Raw genomic sequence first — 25956 nt, 5'->3', positions numbered from 1 at the left:
AATAAGGAATAGGATAAAATGTATTGACATTTACAGTAGCTAAAACTTTAATCTGCTCACAGAAAATCTTAATTTGAAATTGAAACCAGGCAGCAATCACCCTTACCCTCCCCCCACTTTGTTTTTTCTAACCTCTCTGACAATTGATACAGGGACACCATAACCTGACCTTCAGCCTGTAGTGACTACTGACCAGATCACCTCTACATAGCATATGAAGCTAGCTATTCAATAACTTCCCTATTAAACCAAGACAGTTATCCATTAACCCGTCTAAAATCCCCATTCAGGAACCCCATGACAGTTCAATTGTATATGGTATATGCCATAAGTAATACCCTTAAATCATTCCCAATCTATGAGACCTTGTCATGTCGTAAAATCTCCTCCTGTTTCGTGTGCCATAGGTCCCCAAACCTCTCTCCAGTTTATGAGGGTAGTAACCCTTTAACCTCCCAGTCTATAGGACGAGACACATCTTGACCCCAGCATATACTGTACTACCAAAGGCACCTTGACATCTGCCCTAGTTTTGGGGGAGAGTGCCCCTTAACCTTTCCCCAATCTATGCTAGCAGCGGCCATTCAATTTTCACCAGCCTGTGTTGCCAATGACCACTTTACATCTTTCCCAGTCTATGGGGCCAAATACAATACCCATTGTTCTCCCCCTTTCTTTGGGCCACTAAACCCTTATCTTATTTTCCAGTCTGTGACCTGTAATATTTTAACCTGTTTTCCATCTTAATGGGTGTTGCCTTCTTTAATCTCCGTCTCAAGGAAGTAATATGAATAGCTTCAAGATTTAAGAAATCTATTATTACTCTCTTAACTACTGTAATAAGTATCCTCTCCAGAGATTGTCTGTGCAGATACTGTCCATGCAACGCCTGCTTGGCGTGGGTGGCAGGGCGAGGAGTACACCATTGGTAAAGAAATGTGAACAGAACTCACGTCAGGTGGAGAAGAGACACATGAAGATCTGCCTTGACATGTTTAGCTATGGAATATCTGGCACTGCTGCCCTTCCTGTTCCAGTTCCAAACAAGTGAGTGTTATTCCAGTTAGAGGGATCCCATCTCTTCTTCTCCGTTACAGGACTGCCCTCGGCATCTCTGCTTTTACTTTCTTCCCTGCTTTATCATTTTATTCTTTCCATTATTCATTCGTGTTTGGAACTCATTTAAAGTAACCGGCTGTAGAATGACACAACAATACGTACCCGGAGACCTGCTCACTAACTGATTTGAGACACAGACACTATTATATGATACCATTAATATATTTCACTAGCTGAGAGACCCGGCGTTGCCCGGGATGTAAATGCGTAATAGGTAGTATTATTTATAAATCGTGGAACAATAGGTGACTGTTTGTTGTAAAGGTTGGATAATAATATTGAAAAGAAAGATGGAAGAAAATGTAATACGATGTTGTATAAAAATGGTTTATTGTAACCACACCACAGTACAATGTATATTTTGGTGCCATAAGTGATGTAAAAATCTGAGTCGTGTGTCCTGCTAGGGTGTGAGGCGGCGGGTGGCGCGTGGGTTGTGAGTGCTGTGTGCGAGTGGGGGTCCTGCTAGGGTGTGAGGCGGCGGGTGGTGCGTGGGTTGTGAGTGCTGTCTGTGAGTGGGGGTCCTGCAAGGGTGTGAGGCGGCGGCTGGCGCGTGGGTTGTGAGTGCTGTCTGTGAGTGGGGGTCCTGCTAGGGTGTGAGGCGGTGGGTCAGTGATGTCGGTGCGTAGGGGCGGGAGGCAGCAGGTGTGTGTGGCGGCAGGTATGTGTCGAGTGTGGCGGGTGTCTGTTGAGTGCGTGCAGCGGCTGTGAGGCGGTGGGTGAAAGGCAGAGGCGGCCGGAGTAAGGGCGGGTGAAAGGCAGAGGCGGGGGTGGGGAGGCGGTAAGGCGGGCATGAAGGCGAAGGGCGGCGGGAGGGGGTGGAGGAGGGGGGCAAGGGGTGGAGGAGGGGGGCAAGGGTTAGAGGAGGGGGGGGAAGGGTTAGAGGAGGGGGGGGAAGGGTTAGAGGGGGGGGGAAGGGTTAGAGGAGGGGGGGGAAGGGTTAGAGGAGGGGGGGAAGGGTTAGAGGAGGGGGGGAAGGGTTAGAGGAGGGGGGGGAAGGGTTAGAGGAGGGGGTGGAAGTGTGGGAGGGGGTGGGAGGGGAAAGGGGAAAAAGAGGTGGAGAGGGGGGGAGGAGGAGCGGAGGGGGGGGGTGGAAAGGGGAGCAGAGGGGGGGTGGAAAGGGGAGCGGAGGGGGGGTGGAAAGGGGAGCGGAGGGGGGGTGAAGGGGAGCGGAGGGGGGGGAAGGGGAGCGGGGGGGGGAAGGGGAGCGGGGGGGGAGGGGAGAAGTGGTGGGAAGGGGGAGGAGGGGGGAGGTGGTGGAAAGGGGGAGAAGGGGGGAGGTGGTGGGAAGGGGGAGAAGGGGGGAGGTGAAGGGGGGGTGGAGGGGAGGTGAAGGTGAGAGGGTGGAGGGGGGGGGGGTGGAGGGGAGGTGAAGGGGGGGAGTGGAAGGGAGGTGAAGGGGGGGGGGTGGAGGGGAGGTGAAGGGGGGGGAGTGGAAGGGAGGTGAAGGGGGGGGGGTGGAAGGGAGGTGAAGGGGGGGTGGAAGGGAGGTGAAGGGGGGGGGGTGGAGGGGAGGTGGTGAAGGGGGGGTGAGGTAAATGGGGAGGTGAAGGGGGGTGGAAGGGAGAAGTGGAGTGAGGGGAGGTGAAAGGGGGTGAGGGGAGGTGATGGGGGGTGAGGATGGGTGAGGGGAGGTGAAGGCCGCTCACTCACCCGTCCGGCAGGTCCCACGTGGATCTGAGGCGGGAGGCAGCGTGTTGTGGCCGCTCTCCCGCTGTGTCCCGGGCGCTCGCTCGCTCCCCCGCTGACTGTAGCGGCGCCGGGGGGGGGGGGGGTATCGGGGAGACACTGACACTGGAGGGGAGGGGGGGGTGGAGGGGAGGTGAAGGGGGGGTGGAGGGGAGGTGAAGGCCGCTCACTCACCCGTCCGGCAGGTCCCACGTGGATCTGAGGCGGGAGGCAGCGTGTTGTGGCCGCTCCCCCGCTGTGTCCCGGGCACCGCCATCTTGGGCACTCGGCGCCGCGAGGCAGCCTGCCTGGCCACTGGCTGTTCCCCCGCTGGGGAGGGGTGAGTTGTAGCGCCGGGGAGGGGGGGGCATGTATATGTGTGGGGGGGGGGAGAGGTGGGAGATATAGAGGGGGGGTCTCGCACGGCCGCTGACACTGGGTGGGGGGGGGCGCTGAAGGGGTAATAATAGTGTGTGTGTCCCGCTGACTGTAGCGGCGCCGGGGGAGGGGGGGGTCGGGGTGAAAGCGCGGGAGACACAGGGAGAGGAGGAGGTGCGCGCGGGTGCTGCTAACTGTGAGCCCCGCTAATGTATGTAACAGTGTGTGTGTGTGTCACTGTGTGTGTGTGTGTCACTGTGTGTGTGTCTGTCACTGTGTGTGTGTGTGTGTGTGTGTGTGTGTGTGTGTGTGTCTGTCACTGTGTGTGTGTGTGTGTGTGTGTGTCTGTCTGTCTGTCACTGTGTGTGTGTGTGTGTGTGTGTGTGTGTGTGTGTGTGTGTGTGTCCCTGTGTGTGTGTGTCCCTCTGTGTGTGTGTGTGTGTGTGTGTGTGTGTCCCTGTGTGTGTGTGTCCCTGTGTGTGTGTCCCTGTGTGTCCTTTGGCCCGTCAATCCGCCTCAGGCCAATGAGAGGTGTGCGGGGGCGGGCGGGCCAAGGGACCAATGAGATTTCCCCTAGGGACACCGGACATCCAGGCAGGCAGGCAAACATACAGTGCTTTCACTAATATAGTATAAGATCACTGCCTGTCCAGAATGCCCTGAGCTCCCACTAAGTTTCAATGAAGGTAACCCTACCATGCGTGTTCCACTGTAGGTGCAATGCTGGAGCTGACTGTTCTTCCCTCTCATCGTGCGATGATGAACGCTGATGTTGTCCTCCCTTGCACCTTCCATGTGGATAAACCCCCGGTGAATCCTCACTTCCTGGCCATAAGATGGTCCTTCCAGGACAAGGTGGTGCTGACATATGATAACACAGTAAATAGTGCCAGGCCGGCGCTGTCTTTAGATCTGAAGGCAACAAGGAATGGGAACGCTTCTCTGTGTCTATCCCAAGTGAAGATCTCGGACGGAGGAATTTACAAGTGTTTGGTGATTTACAGCCCAGACCGCCAAGAAAAAGTGATCCAGTTAGATATTCAAGGTAAGGACTCAATGTTTGAATTATCTGTGAGGAAAGAGGAGATCTTATATATGTAACACTGGGGAGGTCAGAGCTTGGTGTCAGTGAGTAAGGGGCCTGTGAGGATGTAACACTGGGGAGGTCAGAGCTTGGTGTCAGTGAGTGAGGGGCCTGTGAGGATGTAACACTGGGGAGGTCAGAGCTTGGTGTCAGTGAGTGAGGGGCCTGTGAGGCTGTAACACTGGGGAGGTCAGAGCTTGGTGTCAGTGAGTGAAGGGCCTGTGAGGATGTAACACTGGGGAGGTCAGAGCTTGGTGTCAGTGAGTGAGGGGCCTGTGAGGCTGTAACACTGGGGAGGTCAGAGCTTGGTGTCAGTGAGTGAGGAGCCTGTGAGGATGTAACACTGAGAAAGGTCAGAGCTTGGTGTTGGTGAGTGAGGGGCCTGTGAGGATGTAACACTGGGGAGGTCAGAGCTTGGTGTCAGTGAGTGAGGGGCCTGTGAGGATGTAACACTGGGGAGGTCAGAGCTTGGTGTCAGTGAGTGAGGGGCCTGTGAGGATGTAACACTGGGGAGGTCAGAGTTTGGTGTCAGTGAGTGAGGAGCCTGTGAGGATGTAACACTGGGGAGGTCAGAGCTTGGTGTCAGTGAGTGAGGGGCATGTGAGGCTGTAACACTGGGGAGGTCAGAGCTTGGTGTCAGTGAGTGAGGGGCTTGTGAGGCTGTTACACTGCGGAGGTCAGAGCTTGGTGTCAGTGAGTGAGGAGCCTGTGAGGCTGTTACACTGGTGAGGTCAGAGCTTGGTGTCAGTGAGTGAGGTGCCTGTGAGGCTGTAACACTGGGGAGGTCAGAGCTTGGTGTCAGTGAGTGAGGATCATGTGAGGATGTAACACTGGGGAGGTCAGAGCTTGGTGTCAGTGAGTGAGGAGAATGTGAGGCTGTAACACTGTGGAGGTCAGAGCTTGGTGTCAGTGAGTGAGGGGCCGGTGAGGCTGTAATACTGTGGAGGTCAGAGCTTCGTGTTGGTGAGTGAGGAGCCTGTGAGGATGTAACACTGGGGAGGTCAGAGCTTGGTGTCAGTGAGTGAGGAACCTGTGAGGATGTAACACTGGGGAGGTCAGAGCTTGGTGTCAGTGAGTGAGGGGCCTCTGAGGATGTAACACTGGGGAGATCAGAGCTTGGTGTCAGTGAGTGAGGGGCCTGTGAGGATGTAACACTGGGGAGGTCAGAGCTTGGTGTCAGTGAGGCTGTAACACTGGGGAGGTCAGAGCTTGGTGTCAGTGAGTGAGGGGCCTGTGAGGCTGTAACACTGGGGAGGTCAGAGCTTGGTGTCAGTGAGTGAGGAGCATGTGAGGATGTAACACTGGGGAGGTCAGAGCTTGGTGTCAGTGAGTGAGGAACCTGTGAGGATGTAACACTGGGGAGGTCAGAGCTTGGTGTCAGTGAGGAGCCTGTGAGGATGTAACACTGGGGAGGTCAGAGCTTGGTGTCAGTGAGTGAGGGGCCTGTGAGGCTGTAACACTGGGGAGGTCAGAGCTTGGTGTCAGTGAGTGAGGGGCCTGTGAGGCTGTAACACTGGGGAGGTCAGAGCTTGGTGTCAGTGAGGCTGTAACACTGGGGAGGTCAGAGCTTGGTGTCAGTGAGTGAGGGGCCTGTGAGGCTGTAACACTGGGGAGGTCAGAGCTTGGTGTCAGTGAGTGAGGGGCCTGTGAGGATGTAACACTGGGGAGGTCAGAGCTTGGTGTCAGTGAGTGAGGAGCATGTGAGGATGTGACACTGGGGAGGTCAGAGCTTGGTGTCAGTGAGTGAGGGGCCTGTGAGGATGTAACACTGGGGAGGTCAGAGCTTGGTGTCAGTGAGTGAGGGGCTTGTGAGGCTGTTACACTGCGGAGGTCAGAGCTTGGTGTCAGTGAGTGAGGAGCCTGTGAGGCTGTAACACTGGGGAGGTCAGAGCTTGGTGTCAGTGAGTGAGGGGCCTGTGAGGCTGTAACACTGGGGAGGTCAGAGCTTGGTGTCAGTGAGTGAGGAGCCTGTGAGGCTGTAACACTGGGGAGGTCAGAGCTTGGTGTCAGTGAGTGAGGGGCCTGTGAGGCTGTAACACTGGGGAGGTCAGAGCTTGGTGTCAGTGAGTGAGGAGCCTGTGAGGATGTAACACTGGGGAGGTCAGAGCTTGGTGTCAGTGAGTGAGGAGCATGTGAGGCTGTAACACTGTGGAGGTCAGAGCTTGGTGTCAGTGAGTGAGGGGCCTGTGAGGCTGTAACACTGGGGAGGTCAGAGCTTGGTGTCAGTGAGTGAGGAGCCTGTGAGGATGTAACACTGGGGAGGTCAGAGCTTGGTGTCAGTGAGTGAGGAGCATGTGAGGCTGTAACACTGTGGAGGTCAGAGCTTGGTGTCAGTGAGTGAGGGGCCTGTGAGGCTGTAATACTGTGGTGGTCAGAGCTTCGTGTTGGTGAGTGAGGAGCCTGTGAGGATGTAACACTGGGGAGGTCAGAGCTTGGTGTCAGTGAGTGAGGGGCCTGTGAGGCTGCAACACTGGGGAGGTCAGAGCTTGGTGTCAGTGAGTGAGGAGCCTGTGAGGATGTAACACTCGGGAGGTCAGAGCTTGGTGTCAGTGAGTGAGGAGCATGTGAGGCTGTAACACTGTGGAGGTCAGAGCTTGGTGTCAGTGAGTGAGGGGCCTGTGAGGCTGTAATACTGTGAAGGTCAGAGCTTCGTGTTGGTGAGTGAGGAGCCTGTGAGGATGTAACACTGGGGAGGTCAGAGCTTGGTGTCAGTGAGTGAGGAACCTGTGAGGATGTAACACTGGGGAGGTCAGAGCTTGGTGTCAGTGAGTGAGGAACCTGTGAGGATGTAACACTGGGGAGGTCAGAGCTTGGTGTCAATGAGTGAGGGGCCTGTGAGGCTGTAACACTGTGGAGGTCAGAGCTTGGTGTCAGTGAGTGAGGAGCCTGTGAGGATGTAACACTGGGGAGGTCAGAGCTTGGTGTCAGTGAGTGAGGAGCCTGTGAGGCTGTAACACTGGGGAGGTCAGAACTTGGTGTCAGTGAGTGAGGGGCCTCTGAGGATGTAACACTGGGGAGATCAGAGCTTGGTGTCAGTGAGTGAGGGGCCTGTGAGGATGTAACACTGGGGAGGTCAGAGCTTGGTGTCAGTGAGGCTGTAACACTGGGGAGGTCAGAGCTTGGTGTCAGTGAGTGAGGGGCCTGTGAGGCTGTAACACTGGGGAGGTCAGAGCTTGGTGTCAGTGAGTGAGGGGCCTGTGAGGATGTAACACTGGGGAGGTCAGAGCTTGGTGTCAGTGAGTGAGGAGCATGTGAGGCTGTAACACTGTGGAGGTCAGAGCTTGGTGTCAGTGAGTGAAGGGCCTGTGAGGCTGTAACACTGGGGAGGTCAGAGCTTGGTGTCAGTGAGTGAGGGGCCTGTGAGGATGTAACACTGGGGAGGTCAGAGCTTGGTGTCAGTGAGTGAGGGGCCTGTGAGGCTGTAACACTGTGGAGGTCAGAACTTGGTGTTGGTGAGTGAGGAGCCTGTGAGGATGTAACACTGTGGAGGTCAGAGCTTGGTGTCAGTGAGTGAGGGGCCTGTGAGGCTGTAACACTGTGGAGGTCAGAGCTTGGTGTTGGTGAGTGAGGGGCCTGTGAGAATGTAACACTGGGGAGGTCAGAGCTTGGTGTCAGTGAGTGAGGGGCCTGTGAGGCTGTAACACTGTGGAGGTCAGAGCTTGGTGTTGGTGAGTGAGGAGCCTGTGAGGATGTAACACTGTGGAGGTCAGAGCTTGGTGTCAGTGAGTGAGGAGCCTGTGAGGATGTAACACTGGGGAGGTCAGAGCTTGGTGTCAGTGAGTGAGGTACTGTCACGGTAGCTTATGACAAGATATAATGAACACCAAATATCTGGGTTGAACTGAACGAGGCTTAGATATAATAAAATATAATTTATTCCTTAAATAAGGTGAACACATCAATATAGTACAATTAACAGACAAGAGGGTAAAACTTACTTATGGTTGGGGGATGGAGAAGTATCCGCTAGCAATTCTCCAGCAGTCCAGTGACATTCAAGATGGAATCAGAAGCACAACTCCAGCAATCCAGTGACATTCAAGATGGTATCAGAAGCACAACTAAAAACTGTAGGGTTGACATAGTTTATATACCTTTGCAACCCTATTCTTAACATTGAACACAGCCTATTGGTGAACAATTATCTGTATCCACTCTCTAATGTGGAGACACAGACTAACAGACTAACCCATGCCCTCAGGTAACAATTAGACTGGCAGAGTTTGTTGATTGACTAATACTTAATCCCTAGACATTGGGTAACAATCAAGGCAGTTAACTTTTGATCACCGTGCTTAGGCTGCTCAGCCGTCTGCCCTTCATGACCTATTAGCCTAGCAAATGGCGTCTGCATTTTCAGAACAGATCCAAAATAAAATACATATACACTTTAATATCTACACATATTAATAAGTTCCATTCTGGTGGGCTCAGTGGGTCGACCTTTGCCAGTTTTTAATGCCTACAGTGACTCTACATATTGGCCAAATATGAACTCTCTGCGACCTCCAGAACTGGAGATACAGAAATGCACTTTAAAACATTAAAATACATGCTTATAATGAAACATGGGACCAGGGGAACATACATTTTCAAGGTACAAACCTCATCCCTGGACCGCAGTCCAGTTAACCTCTTGTCTCTCTGGTGAGGTCAGGGGATGGCCATATGGGGTGCAACCCCTTTAATACCGGGCCACTCCCTTTCTCCCTCTACAGGTACCAATAGAAACAGCCATTGTTGTTTGTAAACTGAGCTTCCCACTTCAACAAAAATGCCATATCTACTCAAGATGAGGAGGGGGCAGTCATATAATAATAATAATAATAAGTATAAGCTGATTATACTTTAGTCTAATATCTAAAACTATATATAGAGATATATTCCTCCAAGGCTCTGTCTCCACACAACCTCTAAAGCCGCTGCTTTTAAAACGTGGATGTTTGTGAGTGTGTTTTCACTATTCTTTGTGTTTAGTAAAAGATTTTATTGCACCATGAGGTGTGCGTTTTTTGTTCTTTCCCTTATCTGAGTACCCCGTTGGATTGCTGGGTTTGCACCCCTGACTAAGAAAGCAGCACCCTCTGGAGCAAACTGGACTGGACTTTTCATGCAACACTGTGACGATATGTATATCCATAACTATTGACTAATTGGTCAAGTATTAGGTTACAAGCGAACTTTTAATACTTTGTTTTGACCGCCTGCAGCTGAGGCTCTCTTTGTGTGTGTGTGTGTGTGTGTGTGTGTGTATATATGTTCACATTACATTTAGTGGATAGTATTGATACAGCTACACTGTGTAGGTGTGTTTGTACCTTCTGTGTTTTCCCTTCGATAGAAAAAATAAAAAATGATTGCACCATGAGGTGTGCGCTTTCTGTTCTTTCCCTTATCGTAATATAATAATAATAATAATAATAGTTTAACTCAGTTTGAATTCTTCCTGTCATTTCTTGTAGCTCCTCCAGCGATAAGAGTAATAAAGAAAAAGGTTATTATCGATGAAGAGACGCTGCTGCGTTGCTCTGTCACTGGGTTCTATCCCTCAAACATTACTGTCATTTGGCTCAGGGACAGAAAAGTCTTGGAAGGATCTATAATGTGCACCCCTCAGAGAAACGCAGACGGCACATACAGAGTGAACAGCACGGTGATAATAACACCGACAGAGGAGAACAGGAATCAGACACTCTCCTGCAGGGTTCATCATGCATCCCTGAGAGAGCCTCTCCAGGAAAACGTCCAGCTGGTGTATAGAGGTGAGGATTGTCATGATTAAAGCAACACAACACAACACAACACACCTAGAATACACTTGGCAATGATAATTATTTGCCATCATTTTATTTATTAATAACTTTATTTCACATAGCGCTTTTCTCTCAATGGGGCTTAAAGCACTTAACAAGTACAATATAGTGTATGGTGCACGGCACATAGGATTATCAGACAGAGTACTTGCCTAGAGGATGTTACAATCTATGTTTTTGGTGCCTGAGGCACAGGGAGATACAGTGACTTGTTCAAGGTCACATGGAGCTGACTCCGGGAATTGTCATTATCAAACTCGGTGTCATTATCAGAGTCAGTGTCTTTATTCCCTGAGACACTACTTCAGCCCTAAATATTTTACCAGGAAAAAATGCATTGTGTTACCTCGCATTTTCACGTATGTCCTGGGCACAAAATCATCTTGGCAACATTATAAGTTACAAACTTGTTTAAAGTAGCGTAGACAGGAGCCGGATATTGTTCCAGAAGTGGGGTGTTCGGTAAGAGAAAGAAGAGCGACTGGACTCTTTATTGAGCTTTGGAATCATAAGTAGGTTTCTGGAGGTGGACCCAAGGAAATAAGTGCTGTGTACAGAGGGGGTGAGGAGCCGGCTCAGATAATGGGGTAACTTATCCACAAAGTATTTGTTCGTAAGAGAGAAAAGATGTACGGTGCTTCTGGACTCAAAGGATTGCCAGCCTAGTCCATGTAACATATCACAATGGTGGGTGTTGAAGTTACATAATAAGACAAAATGGCATATTGTGTTGTAAAGAATGTCAAGTTTGCAAAGGTGAATTCGGGGTGCAATAACATAAACTATATCCCCACAGTCAATAATTGCCATTAGCATCTTTAGAACATGAACTCACCACTTTTTCACCTGTTGTATCACCATAGATATAGTCCTCTGGTCCTGCACCCTCCCTGTAGGGTACTTCAATTCCAAAAATAGTCCATGTGTTTAGACCGATCTAAATCACAGACTAATAGCCTCTGCTGTGCGATGCGCTTTCTGACCCGCGGGCTGAGGCAGGATTTATTTCTAGAACGTTCACCCCGTTTGGAATAGATGTTGGATGTCAGTTTGTCAACATGCAAACCAAATGTTACATGGGAGTCTCGCCCCATACCCACGTACTTAAAGCTGGTAACGGAGGCAAGATTAGTGTTAGAGCTGGTTCTGATCAGTAGCTCTGTCGTGAGAAGCTTTACAGATGTAGCCGTCGTCTCAAATTACCAGAGTCACAGTTTTGTCAATGTTTAAAAAAATGTTTATTTGGAGTGATCGCGTTTTCGAACTTTGACAAATCAGATTGCAGCACATTTTCAAGGACAGAAAAACTGGGACTGCATGCATATAGGATAGTGTATATATATACTGTAGTATGCTTCAGCACACGTGTGGGACTGCGTGCATATAGGATAGTGTATATATACTGTAGTATGCTTCAGCACACGTGTGGGACTGCATGCATATAGGATAGTGTATATATACTGTAGTATGCTTCAGCACACGTGTGGGACTGCGTGCATATAGGATAGTGTATATATATACTGTAGTATGCTTCAGCACACGTGTGGGACTGCGTGCATATAGGATAGTGTATATATACTGTAGTATGCTTAAGCACACGTGTGGGACTGCGTGCATATAGGATAGTGTATATATACTGTAGTATGCTTCAGCACACGTGTGGGACTGCGTGCATATAGGATAGTGTATATATATACTGTAGTATGCTTCAGCACACGTGTGGGACTGCGTGCATATAGGATAGTGTATATATACTGTAGTATGCTTCAGCACACGTGTGGGACTGCTTGCATATAGGATAGTGTATATATACTGTAGTATGCTTCAGCACACGTGTGGGACTGCGTGCATATAGGATAGTGTATATATACTGTAGTATGCTTCAGCACACATGTGTGGGACTGCGTGCATATAGGATAGTATCATCAGCATACATGAGCAAAGAAGTTATCTTGCAAACGGTGGGAAGGTCATTTATAAAGACAGGTAAAGTAAGGGTCCCGGGAACAGAGCCTTGGGGGACCCCACAGGTAATATCCATCTGGTTATAGTTAAAGCCCGAGATAGATGCCTGTTGGGATCTTCCTGCTAAATCGAAGGTAAACAAGTTTAAGGCCTGTGGTCCAGTACTAGAGCTTGTTTAACATAATAGCGTTGCAAACAGTATCAAAAGACTTTGCAAAATCTAGGAATATTGAACAGCCCATGTTCCATTCCACACTGGATCCCATAGCAAAGTTTTAAGAGGGTCGTTAATAAAGGTCCTTATCATGGCCCTCACTGTGGGTTAGAGGCAGCGGCGCCCACAATCAACATGGAAACATTGTTAAGTTCGATTTTGCCGAAGAAGAAAGAACTTTGGGCAGATACAGTACAGGTAGGAGGGGAAGTTGATGCTCTGCGCCAGGAGTGGCCAACTCCAATCCTCAAGGGCCACCAACTGTTCCGGTTTAAAAGATATCCCTGCTCCAGTACAGGTGGCTTAATCAGTGGCTCATTCAGTCTGATTGAGCCACCTGTGCTGAAGCAGGGATATCTCTAAAATCTGGCCTCTTGGTGGCTCCTGAGGACTGGAGTGGGCCACCCCTGCTTCACACTATGATTCAGTATTGTACTAACCAGAAGGCGACCATTGCCCACACAATTCCATTTGCAACCTCTTCACATCAAAGTATTAAGATATTTTGTGCCAGTTTTGGCCCAGTGCACTAGGTTGTGATCTGGGGCGTGTCATTAAATTGAATTTCCAGGTGCACATTTTACAGTGAGATATAGCACGTTTTTTGGCTCTTTCTTGCTTCATTGCTTTCCCTTTCATTTGTACATCCCAAAACTGCAAGGTCTCTCCCGCATTCTATCTCTCCACACAGCAACCTTCGCCAGGTGCGATAAGCGGCTTGCATACGGCGCCGAACACAGAGCAAATAAAGGAGCAAGTGGACCCCAACTCTTTTACGTTGATAAATCTCCCCCTTAGATATTAAATAGACATAGAAGTATTAGTCCAGTTGCGGTAGTGCAGAGTAAATGAGTTCTTCAGTATTAGTATATATTTTGTATTTGGACTAACAATTGATATTCCAAGACAAGATTTGGAGCGTTCTCCTCTCTTCCCCGGGTCAGCGATACTGATGTACAGAATATCCCAGGGGACCTATTTTAGTATCTCCGAGGAGTGACAAACCACGTCTAAAGGGCCCTCTGCAAGCGGATTAGCCTGTGTTACTATTCTGTAAACCCTTCTCCCATGTCCAATCTGCATCCACTCTGCTTTGTTTAAGAAGCGGTTTCACTCTGGCTCTGCTAATCCGATCGTTTTGTCAATAAAGCCTCAAACTCCCATTTTTATTTTTTGCCCACAACGGCTATTCTCGTTGCCCCGTTATGAAAACCGCTTCTAAAAACTCCCGTTTTTTTCACGCCACCTAAAGGGTGACGAGATTGGGATCGCGAGTTCCATCCCGAGCCTGAAATACGGGTTTGGCTGAGAGAGCAAAACCCTTAAGTCAGACTAGGGATGGAGTTCGCGCCACCTCCGGTCATTCTGCTTGTAAAGCGCGTACAACCCGGGCGGATCGGCTGTTATAACGCCCGTTGTCACTTTTTTTTAGACCCCATTTAGAAGAAGCGATTTGCAATAGATACAGGGTGTTTTCTCACATTTCATTCCGCTGCTTGTAAACACGCCAAACCGCGCCGTTTGGCACTGACAACATTGGAGCTAGGCCCCACAGATGAACAGAGGTGTGAAAAAAAGACCTTAGATACAAAGTGGCCCCCACAAAGAATAAATGTCATATTAACACATTGTTCCTCTCTCTTCAGGTTCCTTTCCTGAATGTGTTACATATGAGTGTTACCTGCTGGTTTCGGCAATCTCTCTCGTCCTGGTTGCGGTTTTAGCAGCGGCAGTAACCGGTGTCCTGTGTAAGGCAAGATGTAAGAAACTCGCAACCCTTTTTCCGTTACACGTTCTTCACTTTTCCAAGCTCCAGTCCATGCTATTCTTGCAGAAGTACGATTGCTGGAGGGCACACGTTGCTGTGCAATGATGCCAACGGAAGCCTTTGGGACCTACTGTATGTTTCAGCCGAGGATGGATTCAAGTTTTCCTCCCCCACTGGTGTCAGTGTGAGGTTTGGGGGCGCAAAAGGGATATGATGTTACAAAGTAAAAGTGCTCTTGGGTTTTCGGGCAACCATTTTTAATAAGGTAATGGATTACACATACAGAAAGCACCTTGCCATAGTCCTTGAGCTCAGAGCCTTTCGATGTAGCCACCCTTCACCCCTTGAAACATACCCGTAAATGAAACACACACAAGAAAGGTCTGGAGCTTCAACGGCCGCGGCTTTTATTAAATACCAATGGAGAAAACAGTAAGTGCCCAAGCCTGCCAGAGTCTTCCACCAACCAGTAAGGCCAATGGTGCTCACCCATGGTCCGGCAAATCCCCCCCAAGCCAGGGGCCACATAGCCCAGTCCGCTCAGTTGACTCATCCGATACGAGAGTGCGCCCCCTATACCCACAGCACTGTGAGCCTAGCCCACTCCCGAATAAATGCCACCACTAGGTATTGTACCCACGGAGCCCCCGTCTGGCCAAGGTAACCCTGCATTTACCCAACCAGCCGCCATGACCGAGGCAACGAGCTGCCCCAACACACACTCCTGAAATATAAGAATATTTATTTTATTATTTCTCTCTCTCTTTTTTTTTTTAGTTACATACTTTCTCTTTCTTCCCCTTCCCTTTTTTTAAAATTTAATAGTGATATTATTTTTCTTTTTTAAATAGGCCCAAAAAATCAGAGGGCAAAAGTTCCGACGAATGAGAGTGATATTCAGGAGCGCCCCAATGGTGAGTTGACAACATCATGCCGTACCCCCTAGGGAATTTAAGTGGGGAGTCTTATCCTTGAGGTCACTCCCCCACCCCTCCCCCCCCCCCCCCAACGTTTATAGCTCAGGGCTACTTTACCAGTGGTAAATACTGATGTAGGCACCGTTACTGCACCCGCCGGTGTGCTGCCGCGGGTGAAATGATGCGATGGCTCCGTCCGTTTCTCGAGTGCCACCGACATAGACTTATACTTTTTCAAAACCATGTTTTGATTTCTACCTTTTGCCTCTTATGGTACATCAATAGTATTGGTAACACTTGTGTAGCCCCCTGTAAACAGCACAGGCTATACCTATCTCCCTTCTACTGTGGTAAGTCCTGTTAAGATCAGGCACCAGTAATCATCCTGGGTTTTCCCCCTTCATAGCCCTGCCCTGAGTGGTAGATGCAGGCCTGGACTCTGCTGCAGGCGTGAGCAAGAGGGGAGGCTGGGCTGACATCACGAGGGGCGGGGCTAGCTCTATATTTAGCCGCCAACTCCGGCGAGTTAGTCAGTTATGTGAGAGTCTGCAGTTCAGTTAGTTTTGCCGAGAGTCTGCAGTGCAGTTAGTATGCCGTGAGTCGAAGAGTCCTGCGGATCGGTCCGAGGAGTGGGAGGAGACCGCGGTCTCCCCTGCGCAGAGTGCAGGAACCGAGAGAGGAGTGGAGAGATTCAGCTTCCTTTAGTAGAGCTGATAGAGTTATAGATCTGGTGGACCAATGCCCTCACCCCACCGTCTGGGGTGATGGGGAGAATCCAAGCCCCACCGCGAGGATAACCTCGGGGATGGGCCACGGGGTACTGAAGCCCTAGCCCAGACCATCCTGTCGGAGGAGAGACTTGGAGGGAAAGAGAGGAGGAATTATCTGTGTGGGAGAGCGGAGTAATAAGTACAGCTTCGCTGTTGTTGTTGCGGCTACTGGAAGCCACTACCGTTGGGAGTTGCTGATCTGCCAATAAAAGAGACTATCCTTTGTTACCCAAAGACTGTGTGTGAATTGGAAGCTATTACCCTGGGACCCAAGGGGTTCTTCTATACAGGTCCTGCCCCATATTCCTGGGAGTATAGAAGATGGAGGCGCTGCATCACTAAGAGATCATGGAGGCTACCACCCCAGAAGCCCAGTCCTGGCTCCCCAATAACATTGCGGGAAGCTCAGGCCCTCCTGTTCCTCACAGGTATGCACCACACCGCATGTAATCTGCCCTCATGCACCCTAGACACCACCGTAGAGTCTGGGGGAAGGGGGGAAGCAGGGTTACACTGGTGATATAATATAATGCAGAATGATATAGTATGAAGGGTGAAAAGGGTAAGAAACCGCTAGCGGAACATCAAAACATCATAGCTCCAGCTTTATTGATCCATACTCTAGTCGTTAATCCAGGGTTCCCATGTCTCAGTGGAGTGTTTAAGAAATGCCGACAACCTTTCCATTAACATTATATTGTCTATCCTTCTCTCCACTGCTCCACCCTGGGGGGGTGGGGGTGTGGGGGAGTGGGCTTTCCCAGGCAGCAGCTATCGAACATCTGGTGGCTGTTTAAATATGATTGATTAGGCGTCTCGTTGTGTGGTTCACATCCTCAATTTGGTTTCGTAAGTAGATAGGTGAGTGGGTCTAGCGCAATTTTGAGACCAATTGTGGATTCAATAATTTCTTGGATATAAATCCAGAATTCGTGTATAATTGGGCAGTTCCACCAAATGTGGACCATATCCCTGAGGAGGCCGCATCCTCTCCAACATCGATCAGAGGATTCGGGATATATCTGTCTGAGCCTCCTCGGGGTAAGGTACCAACGGTAGATCATTTTATTGATGTCCTCTTTAGTTACGGTACATATGGATGTTTTAGACGCGTTCCCCCATATATCGCTCCAGTTCTCAGTACAAATCAGTCAATCCGCACTCATGCTTCCTAAAGTGATGATCTTGAAGTAGATCTACTCTCCCCTTTTGCTGCAGCTGAAACGTGAAGGCAGCAATCGCTCCAGTTCTCCCTATCAATTTCTAGACCCAGGTCATTGACTCATGTATCCATGATCTGGAGTGTTACCTTCTGCTTCAATGCCTGCGTATATTTTAGTTATTAAGCTCTTCTGATAGGTGCCTTTTATGCACATGGACTCGAAGTTGGACAGTTCCGGGAAATCCAGGTTCCTCGATCGTTTATACAGGAATTGTCTAATTTGGAGATATTTAAATGGGGACATATCTGGGGCGTTTAATTTAATAATGAGTTCCTGGTAGCTCAGCACTTTAATCTTAAGAAAAAAAAATCTCCTATCTTTGTTAGGTCATTATTTTTTTAAATATGTTGAAACAATTTGTGTTGCAACCTGGAGGGAAATCTGGGTTATCAAATATAGGAGTGAGCTGGGATATTCCAGAGTTTATATTTTATTTTAGCATTGCTCCATATTTTTAACGTTGGCTTCATTGGGCCCAGAATTGGTGTTTTGTTATTAGATCCCCTTTTTCTCTTCCTTCCGTAGTGAGAGTGGTTAGGGGGGGGGGGGGTCGTTTGAGTATTGAGACTCTATATCACAACTTGCCTTAGCTGGGCAGCCTGGTAGTATCATGTCAGATCCAGGACACCTAGTCCTCCCCTATCTCTGGAGGCCAGTAGCACCGATCTCGTCACCCTGGCTCTCTTTCCTTGCCAGATACATTTAAATATCTTATTCTGTAGGTCTTTTAGGTCTGTTTTTGGGACATGGGTCAGGATTGTTTGGAAAAGGTATAGTAGCCTGGGTAATACATTCATCTTTATTGAGGTAATTCTAACCATCCATGATATTTTATATTTATTCCATTCTGAGAGGTCCTTTTTAATTTTATCAATTAGGGGGTGGGGGGGGAGTAGTTGCATTGGTACAATTAATCGTCTTCTTTAGTGATGTTGACCCCTAGGTATTTGATATGGGAGACTCGTCATTTGTACTTACATTTTCTTTGTAGGTGTCTAATTTCGTTGTCTGGGAGGGAGATATTAAGGGCCTCTGACTTGTCGTTATTAATCTTATAACCTGATAGTTCAACGAATTTTGACAATAATTTCTGTATGTTTGGAAGTGAAACTAGAGGGTTGGCCAGGGTCAGGATAATATTTTCTGCAAATAATGAGATTTTATCATTTCTTTGTCCTATCATTAAACCTTGAATATCTCAGTTTGATCTGATTTTGGATGCTAGGGGTTTGATTGAGAGGGCAAAGAGGAGAGGAGATAAGGGGCATCCCTGTCGTGTTCCATTTTTGATCTCTATAGTTTCTAATGTGGTCCCTGCAGTTTGATCAGTGCTCTAGGGGATTGTTATAGGGCTCTGACACCTTCTATAAAAGGGCCTACAAAGCCAAAGGACTTAATCGTGCTATCAAAAAAACCTCCAATCGATTCGATCGAAGGCCTTTTCTGCATCTAGGCTCAGCAGAATGGCCTTGGTCTTAGTTACTGGAGTGTGTTCTATTAGGTCTATACTGTAACTTCCTCGTGTTATCAGAGGCCTGTCTGCTAAAGACAAAGCCCACCTGATCTATGTGTATTAACCTTGGTAGGATAGGGTTTAGCCTGTTGGCCAAGATTTTACTGTAAAGCATAATGTCTGCATTTAGGAGTGAGATAGGTCTATAACTGCCGCATTGAAGGGGGTCATGACCTGGTTTATGTATGATGGCTAGGTTAGCTGTAGTTATTGTCGTTGGGATTGGTTTCCCTTCCATTAACGAGTTAAACATCTCTAAGAGATATGGTGAGATTGTTGGGAGGAATTTTTTGTAGTAATTATTAGTAACTCCACCTGTGCCTGGTGATTTAGCATTTTTGACTGCACTAGTTAGTTTTATCTGTGTGATTTTCCCATTTAGGCTAATTTTTTTTCAACTATGGTTAGTTTTGGGAGATTGGAGGATTCTAGGGAATTTGCTATCGCTTCCGAGTTTGGCGGCGATGGAACACCCTCTGACCGATTTAAATTATATAGGTGTGTGTATAAACTTGTAAATTCGTGTGTGGATCGCCTGTTCGTCATATGTTATCGCTCCGTTGCTGTGTTTAACAGCGGGGATTTGTGTTTTGGTTTTTATACCTCAGATTTCTAGCTAATAATCTGTCCGCCTTGTTCCCTTTGTCATAATATAGCTGTGTAGGCTAGTTTTGTGCTTTTCAACCTCTTCTAGTTGTATTTTTTTAAGTTCTATTCTTGTTTTGGTCAAAGCTTTATATAGAACCTTTGATGGTCTTGCTTTATGTTCTTGTTCTAGGTTACATATCTTTTCTGTCAGATCTTTACTCAATTTTAGTCTGGTTTTCTTCTTATGGGGGGCTATAGAGATTATGACTCCTCGTATGGTAGCTTTAGGGGCTTCCCAAAGCATTGTAGGAGAATCTACTGAACCTTTGTTAAGACTGAAATATTCCTCTGGGGAAGATTTTTATTTTTTTCACAACTTCCAGGTAATTTAGAATAGATTCCCATGAAATATGTTACTTTTAGTAAGAGGGGCTGTCAGTCATGTCGATCAGAGCATGGTCCGACCAAGTGATTGGTCCGATATTTGATTGTAGCGTAGCTTTAAGAATGTTTTTGGTTAATTAGAAAATAATGCCCGCCGGGGAGAGATTGAGGGGTGCTCCATGGGACTCAGGGAGGACCGGAGCTGTCAACTGGAGGGGAATCGGAGCTGTTAACGGGGGGAGGGGGACAGAGCTGTGAACGTGGGGGGAATTGGAGATGTGAACGGGGGACGACAACTGGAGCTGTGAATGGAGGGGGGGGGAGGGAACGGAGCTGTGAATGGGGGGGAGGCGCATTCATGTGAAGGGGACCGGATTGATGTGAACGGGGGAGAGAGAGAGAGGGGGAGAGAGAAAGAGGGGGAGAGAGAGAGAGAGGAAAAATGTAATCCCGGGTATATCAGCTAGTGTTCTATAAATAAAAGAGACATGTTGAGGAATTCCTGTTTTGTCAAACCAAATGTATCCAAATGAGCTTACATGTCCCCACGTTATGTGTATGTGCTTACATGCCCCCACATTCTGTATGTATGTATGTTCTTACATGTCCCCACGTTATGTGTATGTGCTTACATGCCCCCACGTTCTGTATGACTGTATGTGCTTACATGTCCCCCCGTTATGTGTATGTGCTTACATGTCCCCACATTCTGTATGACTGTATGTGCTTACATGTCCCACGTTATGTGTATGTGCTTACATGTCCCCACATTCTGTATGTATGTATGTGCTTACATGTCCCCACGTTATGTGTATGTGCTTACATGCCCCCACATTCTGTATGACTGTATGTGCTTACATGTCCCCACGTTATGTGTATGTGCTTACATGCCCCCACGTTATGTATGTATGTATGTATGTGCTTACATGTCCCCACGTTGTGTATGTGCTTACATGCCCCCACGTTCTGTATGACTGTATGTATGTGCTTACATGTCCCCACGTTGTGTATGTGCTTACATGCCCCCACGTTCTGTATGACCTTATGTATGTGCTTACATGTCCCCATGTTATGTGTATGTGCTTACATACCCCCACGTTCTGTATGACTGTATGTATGTGCTTACATGTCCCCACGTTGTGTATGTGCTTACATGCCCCCACGTTCTGTATGACTGTGTGTGCTTACATGTCCCCATGTTATGTGTATGTGCTTACATGCCCCCACGTTCTGTATGACTGTATGTGCTTACATGTCCCCACGTTCTGTATGTATGTATGTGCTCACATGTCCCCACGTTCTGTATGAATGTATGTGCTTACATGTCCCCACATGCTGTATGTATGTGCTTACATGTCCCCACGTTCTGTATGTATGTATGCGCTTACATGACCCCACGTTCTGTATGAATGTATGTGCTTACATGTCCCCACATGCTGTATGTATGTGCTTACATGTCGAGATGAACAAAGGAACATAGGGCACAACGGGTTTAGCAAATCAAACTCATTTATTGAGCCAACACGACGTTTCGACCATAATGGTCTTTATCAAGTGACAATGGCATAAGTACATTCCCTTGTAACAACATATAAATAGTGCCCCAAACCCCCACAATGCAACCTGTTCAATTAGTGCTGATGGAATTCATGTGCTGATTCAGTCCTTCTAGCCAATGTCCAGTCTGTATCTCTTGTTAGATAACCCTAACAGCTGTTTGCAATCCGCTGTATGTCGTGGAGTTTACATTCTCATAATTTCTGTGTATCCTGGCATCCATCTTGCTCACGTCATCAATCCGGGTCCTTAGCAGTTGGAACGCTTGCGTTTCAAGTTCGCGCATGTGCGGTAGTTATCCGCTCGATCCTCTTCACCCTTCTATAATTTTGGAACGCAAAAAGCGCAGACTACTTGTGAGTCATTGCGCACGCGTGAGCCAGTCTCCCTGCGGTCCTGCAGGCATAAGGGGGGTTAGTTGATCTTCCGTTTTCATCCTGCTGACGTCATCAGTCCGGGTCCTTAACAGTTGGAACGCATCCGGATGTTTCATCTGGTGCGTTGCAAGTTCGCGGATGCGCTGTAGTTGTCCGATCGATCTTCTTCCCCTTCTATGATTTTTGGGACGCAAAAAGCGCAGACCAGTTGTAAGTCATTGCGTACGCGTAAGCCAGTATCCCTGCGGTCCTGCAGGCATAAGGGGGGTAGTTGATCTTCCGTTTTCATCCATTCACATCCATCTCTTTCTGTCATGCAGTGGGGAGCATATCTTCGTCATCAGAAGTCCACGATGTGAAAAGAAGGAAAAAAAGGGGGGGGGGGGTTCTGAATCAGCATAACACTTTTTGAACAAGATGTATGATATACAATCTTACTGTGAAAAGTGATTAACAATAAATAAGCTAAAAAAGGTTGGTCTTTGTCAAGTCGTTTCAAAAACATAACCCACAAGGTGTATTCACATGACCATTTATTAATATAACTCCCCACATTCTGTATGAACATATGTATGTGCTTACATGTCCCCATGTTCTGTATGAATGTGATTACATGTCCCCACGTTCTGTATGTATGTGATTACATGCCCCCACGTTCTGTATGTATGTGCTTACTTGTCCCCACATTCTGTATGAACATATGTATGTGCTTACATGTCCCCACGTTCTGTATGAATGTATGTATGTGCTTACATGTCCCCACGTTCTGTATGACTGTATGTATGTGCTTACATGTCCCCACGTTCTGTATGAATGTATGTATGTGCTTACATGTCCCCACGCTCTGTATGAATGTGATTACATGTCCCCACGTTCTGTATGTATGTGATTACATGTCCCCACGTTCTGTATGTATGTGCTTACTTGTCCCCACATTCTGTATGAACATATGTATGTGCTTACATGTCCCCACGTTCTGTATGAATGTATGTATGTGCTTACATGTCCCCACGTTCTGTATGACTGTATGTATGTGCTTACATGTCCCCACGTTCTGTATGAATGTATGTATGTGCTTACATGTCCCCACGTTCTGTATGACTGCATGTGATTACATGTCCCCACGTTCTGTATGACTGCATGTGATTACATGTCCCCACGTTTTGTATGAATGTATGTATGTGCTTACATGTCCCCACGTTCTGTATGTATGTGCTTACATGTCCCCACGTTCTGTATGAATGTATGTATGTGCTTACATGTCCCCACGTTCTGTATGACTGTATGTATGTGCTTACATGTCCCCACGTTCTGTATGACTGTATGTATGTGCTTACATGTCCCCACGTTCTGTATGACTGCATGTGATTACATGTCCCCACGTTCTGTATGACTGCATGTGATTACATGTCCCCACGTTCTGTATGAATGTATGTATGTGCTTACATGTCCCCCACGTTTTGTATGAATGTATGTATGTGCTTACATGTCCTCACGTTCTGTATGAATGTATGTATGTGCTTACATGTCCCCACGTTCTGTATGAATGTATGTGATTACATGTCCCCACATTCTGTATGACTGTATGTATGTGCTTACATGTCCCCCACGTTCTGTATGACTGCATGTGATTACATGTCCTCACGTTCTGTATGAATGTATGTATGTGCTTACATGTCCCCACGTTTTGTATGAATGTATGTATGTGCTTACATGTACCCACGTTCTGTATGTATGTGCTTACATGTCCCCACGTTCTGTATGACTGTATGTATGTGCTTACATGTCCTCACGTTCTGTATGAATGTATGTATGTGCTTACATGTCCCCACGTTCTGTATGACTGTATGTATGTGCTTACATGTCCCCACGTTCTGTATGACTGTATGTATGTGATTACATGTCCCCACGTTCTGTATGAATGTATGTATGTGCTTACATGTCCTCACGTTCTGTATGAATGTATGTATGTGCTTACATGTCCCCACGTACTGTATGAATGTATGTATGTGCTTACATGTCCCCACGTTCTGTATGAATGTATGTGATTACATGTCCCCACATTCTGTATGACTGTATGTATGTGCTTACATGTCCCCACGTTCTGTATGACTGCATGTGATTACATGTCCTCACGTTCTGTATGAATGTATGTATGTGCTTACATGTCCCCACATTATGTATGTATGTGCTTACATGTCCCCACGTTCTGTATGACTGTATGTATGTGCTTACATGTCCCCACGTACTGTATGAATGTATTTGATGATATGATGTATTTCTTTTTCAGAAACATGCAGACAATCAGAGGCCAAGAAGAAAGTTCCCTTATTACCCCCTCGTGCTGCTCCGGCTGTACCCCCTGTTGCTGCTGATGCTACAGTTAAGGCTGCGGTCCCAGTGACTCCTTCAGTGCACTCCTCGGCGTGCTCTGTGCGTTCAAGCACCCCCTCTCAACTGGACCGGCCCACTACGAATCTACGCTCAGCATGTGCCGCAGCGCTGAACTGCAAGTTTCCAAAGACATTGAGTTCTTGCCGGAGCCTCTCCGGAATAAGGCTTGGGGACGGTCCGAGTGGGAGATTGCAACCTGCTTTGGGCCCTGGGACTGGCCGTAAATGCAGTGAGTGAGACTTTTGAGCAGGGACTTTGAACTTTTTTGGTGTCGAACTGCTTCCCTTAGATCTGGAAGAGCCGAAAACCTTACGGTGGTGAAAGTACAGTACTCCTGGGTAAGCCTTGGGGTCGGCGCCCAACACCTAACTAATTAGGGTTCCCCCTCCCCCATGTTCCCCTGTTTTGGGGAGTGTAAGCTCTATTGGTGTATTGAGCTGTGACTGCTGGCTCCGGCCGGAATAAATGTCCTTTATTTGACTTCTGTGCCCGGTCCGGTGCCTTGATCCCGGGGAATAGTTCTGGTCTGAGAATTGTATCCCCTTCAGTTACATTATATTAGAAGACTTGAACTGAAGCCTGTCATTGTAACATGAATTGATTATCCAATTAGAAGATCAGCTGTGGAGCTGATGATGTCATCGGTGCGTTCATTTAAAAACTTGAATTGTAACGGGAGAGCCAGTAACCCCCGAGGTGCTGCAAGACCCACGATGGAAAGTACAGTTTTTTTTCTTGAGATTTTCCTATTAAAAATATGTCAACGTCGCTGGCATCTCCCTCCCCCATCTCCCACCCCCTCGCTCCCTCCCCCATTTCCCACCCCCTCGCTCCCTCCCCCATCTCCCACCCCCTCGTTCCCTCCCCCATCTCCCACCCCCTCGCTCCCTCCCCCATCTCCCACCCCCTCCCCCATCTCCCACCCCCTCGCTCCCTCCCCCATCTCCCACCCCCTCGCTCCCTCCCCCTCGCTCCCTCCCCCATCTCCCACCCCCTCGCTCCCTCCCCCATCTCCCACCCCCTCGCTCCCTCCCCCATCTCCCACCCCCTCGCTCCCTCCCCCATCTCCCACCCCCTCCCCATCTCCCACCCCCTCGCTCCCTCCCCCATCTCCCACCCCCTCGCTCCCTCCCCCTCGCTCCCTCCCCCATCTCCCACCCCCTCGCTCCCTCCCCCATCTCCCACCCCCTCGCTCCCACCCCCTCGCTCCCTCCCCCATCTCCGACCCCCTCCCCCATCTCCCACCCCCTCGCTCCCTCCCCCATCTCCCACCCCCTCGCTCCCTCCCCCATCTCCCACCCCCTCGCTCCCTCCCCCATCTCCCACCCCCTCGCTCCCTCCCCCATCTCCCACCCCCATCTCCCACCCCCTCGCTCCCTCCCCCATCTCCCACCCCCTCGCTCCCTCCCCCATCTCCCACCCCCTCGCTCCCTCCCCCATCTCCCACCCCCTCCCCCATCTCCCACCCCCATCTCCCACCCCCCTCGCTCCCTCCCCCATGCTCCCTCCCCCATCTCCCACCCCCTCGCTCCCTCCCCCATCTCCCACCCCCTCGCTCCCTCCCCCATCTCCCACCCCCTCCCCCATCTCCCACCCCCATCTCCCACCCTCTCGCTCCCTCCCCCATGCTCCCTCCCCCATCTCCCACCCCCTCGTTCCCTCCCCCATCTCCCACCCCCTCGCTCCCTCCCCCATCTCCCACCCCCTCGCTCTCTCTCCCCATCTCCCACCCCCTCGCTCTCTCTCCCCATCTCCCACCCCCTCCTCTCCCCCTCCCCCATCCCCTCGCTCCCTCCCCCATCTCCCACCCCCTCGCTCCCTCCCCCTCCTCCCACCTCCTCGCTCTCTCCCCCAACTCCCTCCCCCTCCTCCCACCCCCTCGCTCCCTCCCCCTCCTCCCACCTCCTCGCTCTCTCCCCCAACTCCCACCCCCTCGCTCTCTCCCCCATCTCCCACCCCCTCTCCCCCATCTCCCACCCCCTCGCTCCCTCCCCCATCTCCCACCCCCTCGTTCCCTCCCCCATCTCCCACCCCCTCGCTCTCTCTCCCCATCTCCCACCCCCTCGCTCTCTCTCCCCATCTCCCACCCCCTCGCTCCCTCATCTCCCCCTCCCCCATCCCCTCGCTCCCTCCCCCATCTCCCACCTCCTCCGCTCTCCCCCAACTCCCACCCCGCTCTCCCCCATCTCCCACCCCCTCTCCCCCATCTCCCACCCCCTCGCTC

The 25956-nt window shown here is 49.3% G+C and overlaps 1 protein-coding gene across 2 annotated transcripts; it reads left to right on the top strand.

Annotated features, from left to right (window-relative positions):
- The first annotated feature begins 867 nt into the window (after nucleotides 1–867).
- Nucleotides 868–24473, top strand: LOC142463568 (tapasin-like). 2 transcript variants are annotated; one of them, XM_075566483.1, is made up of 6 exons: nucleotides 868–1047; nucleotides 3881–4210; nucleotides 9712–10011; nucleotides 13888–14001; nucleotides 14861–14923; nucleotides 23629–24473. In XM_075566483.1, exons 1-6 carry the CDS (start codon nucleotides 1002–1004, stop codon nucleotides 23967–23969), a joined length of 1194 nt encoding a protein of 397 aa, XP_075422598.1. In that variant the 5' UTR covers nucleotides 868–1001; the 3' UTR covers nucleotides 23970–24473. The 2 variants fall into 2 exon arrangements, with proteins under 2 accessions (XP_075422598.1, XP_075422599.1); XM_075566484.1 differs by lacking the exon at nucleotides 868–1047 and adding an exon at nucleotides 3322–3376.
- Nucleotides 24474–25956: the final 1483 nt, after the last annotated feature.

The sequence above is a fragment of the Ascaphus truei genome, chromosome 11, assembly GCF_040206685.1.
Source record: "Ascaphus truei isolate aAscTru1 chromosome 11, aAscTru1.hap1, whole genome shotgun sequence".
Classification (NCBI taxonomy): Eukaryota; Metazoa; Chordata; class Amphibia; order Anura; family Ascaphidae; genus Ascaphus; species Ascaphus truei.
Note: the sequence above shows the minus strand (reverse complement) of the source record. Positions and strands in the feature narration are given on the sequence as shown.

Coding starts and splice junctions, on each gene's coding strand:
- LOC142463568 (XM_075566483.1), top strand. CDS start 1,002: ATGGAATATCTGGCACTGCTGCCCTTCCTGTTCCAGTTCCAAACAA. Junction 10,012..13,887: donor CGTCCAGCTGGTGTATAGAG/GTGAGGATTGTC, acceptor CTCTCTCTTCAG/GTTCCTTTCCTGAATGTGTT. Junction 14,924..23,628: donor TATTCAGGAGCGCCCCAATG/GTGAGTTGACAA, acceptor TTTCTTTTTCAG/AAACATGCAGACAATCAGAG.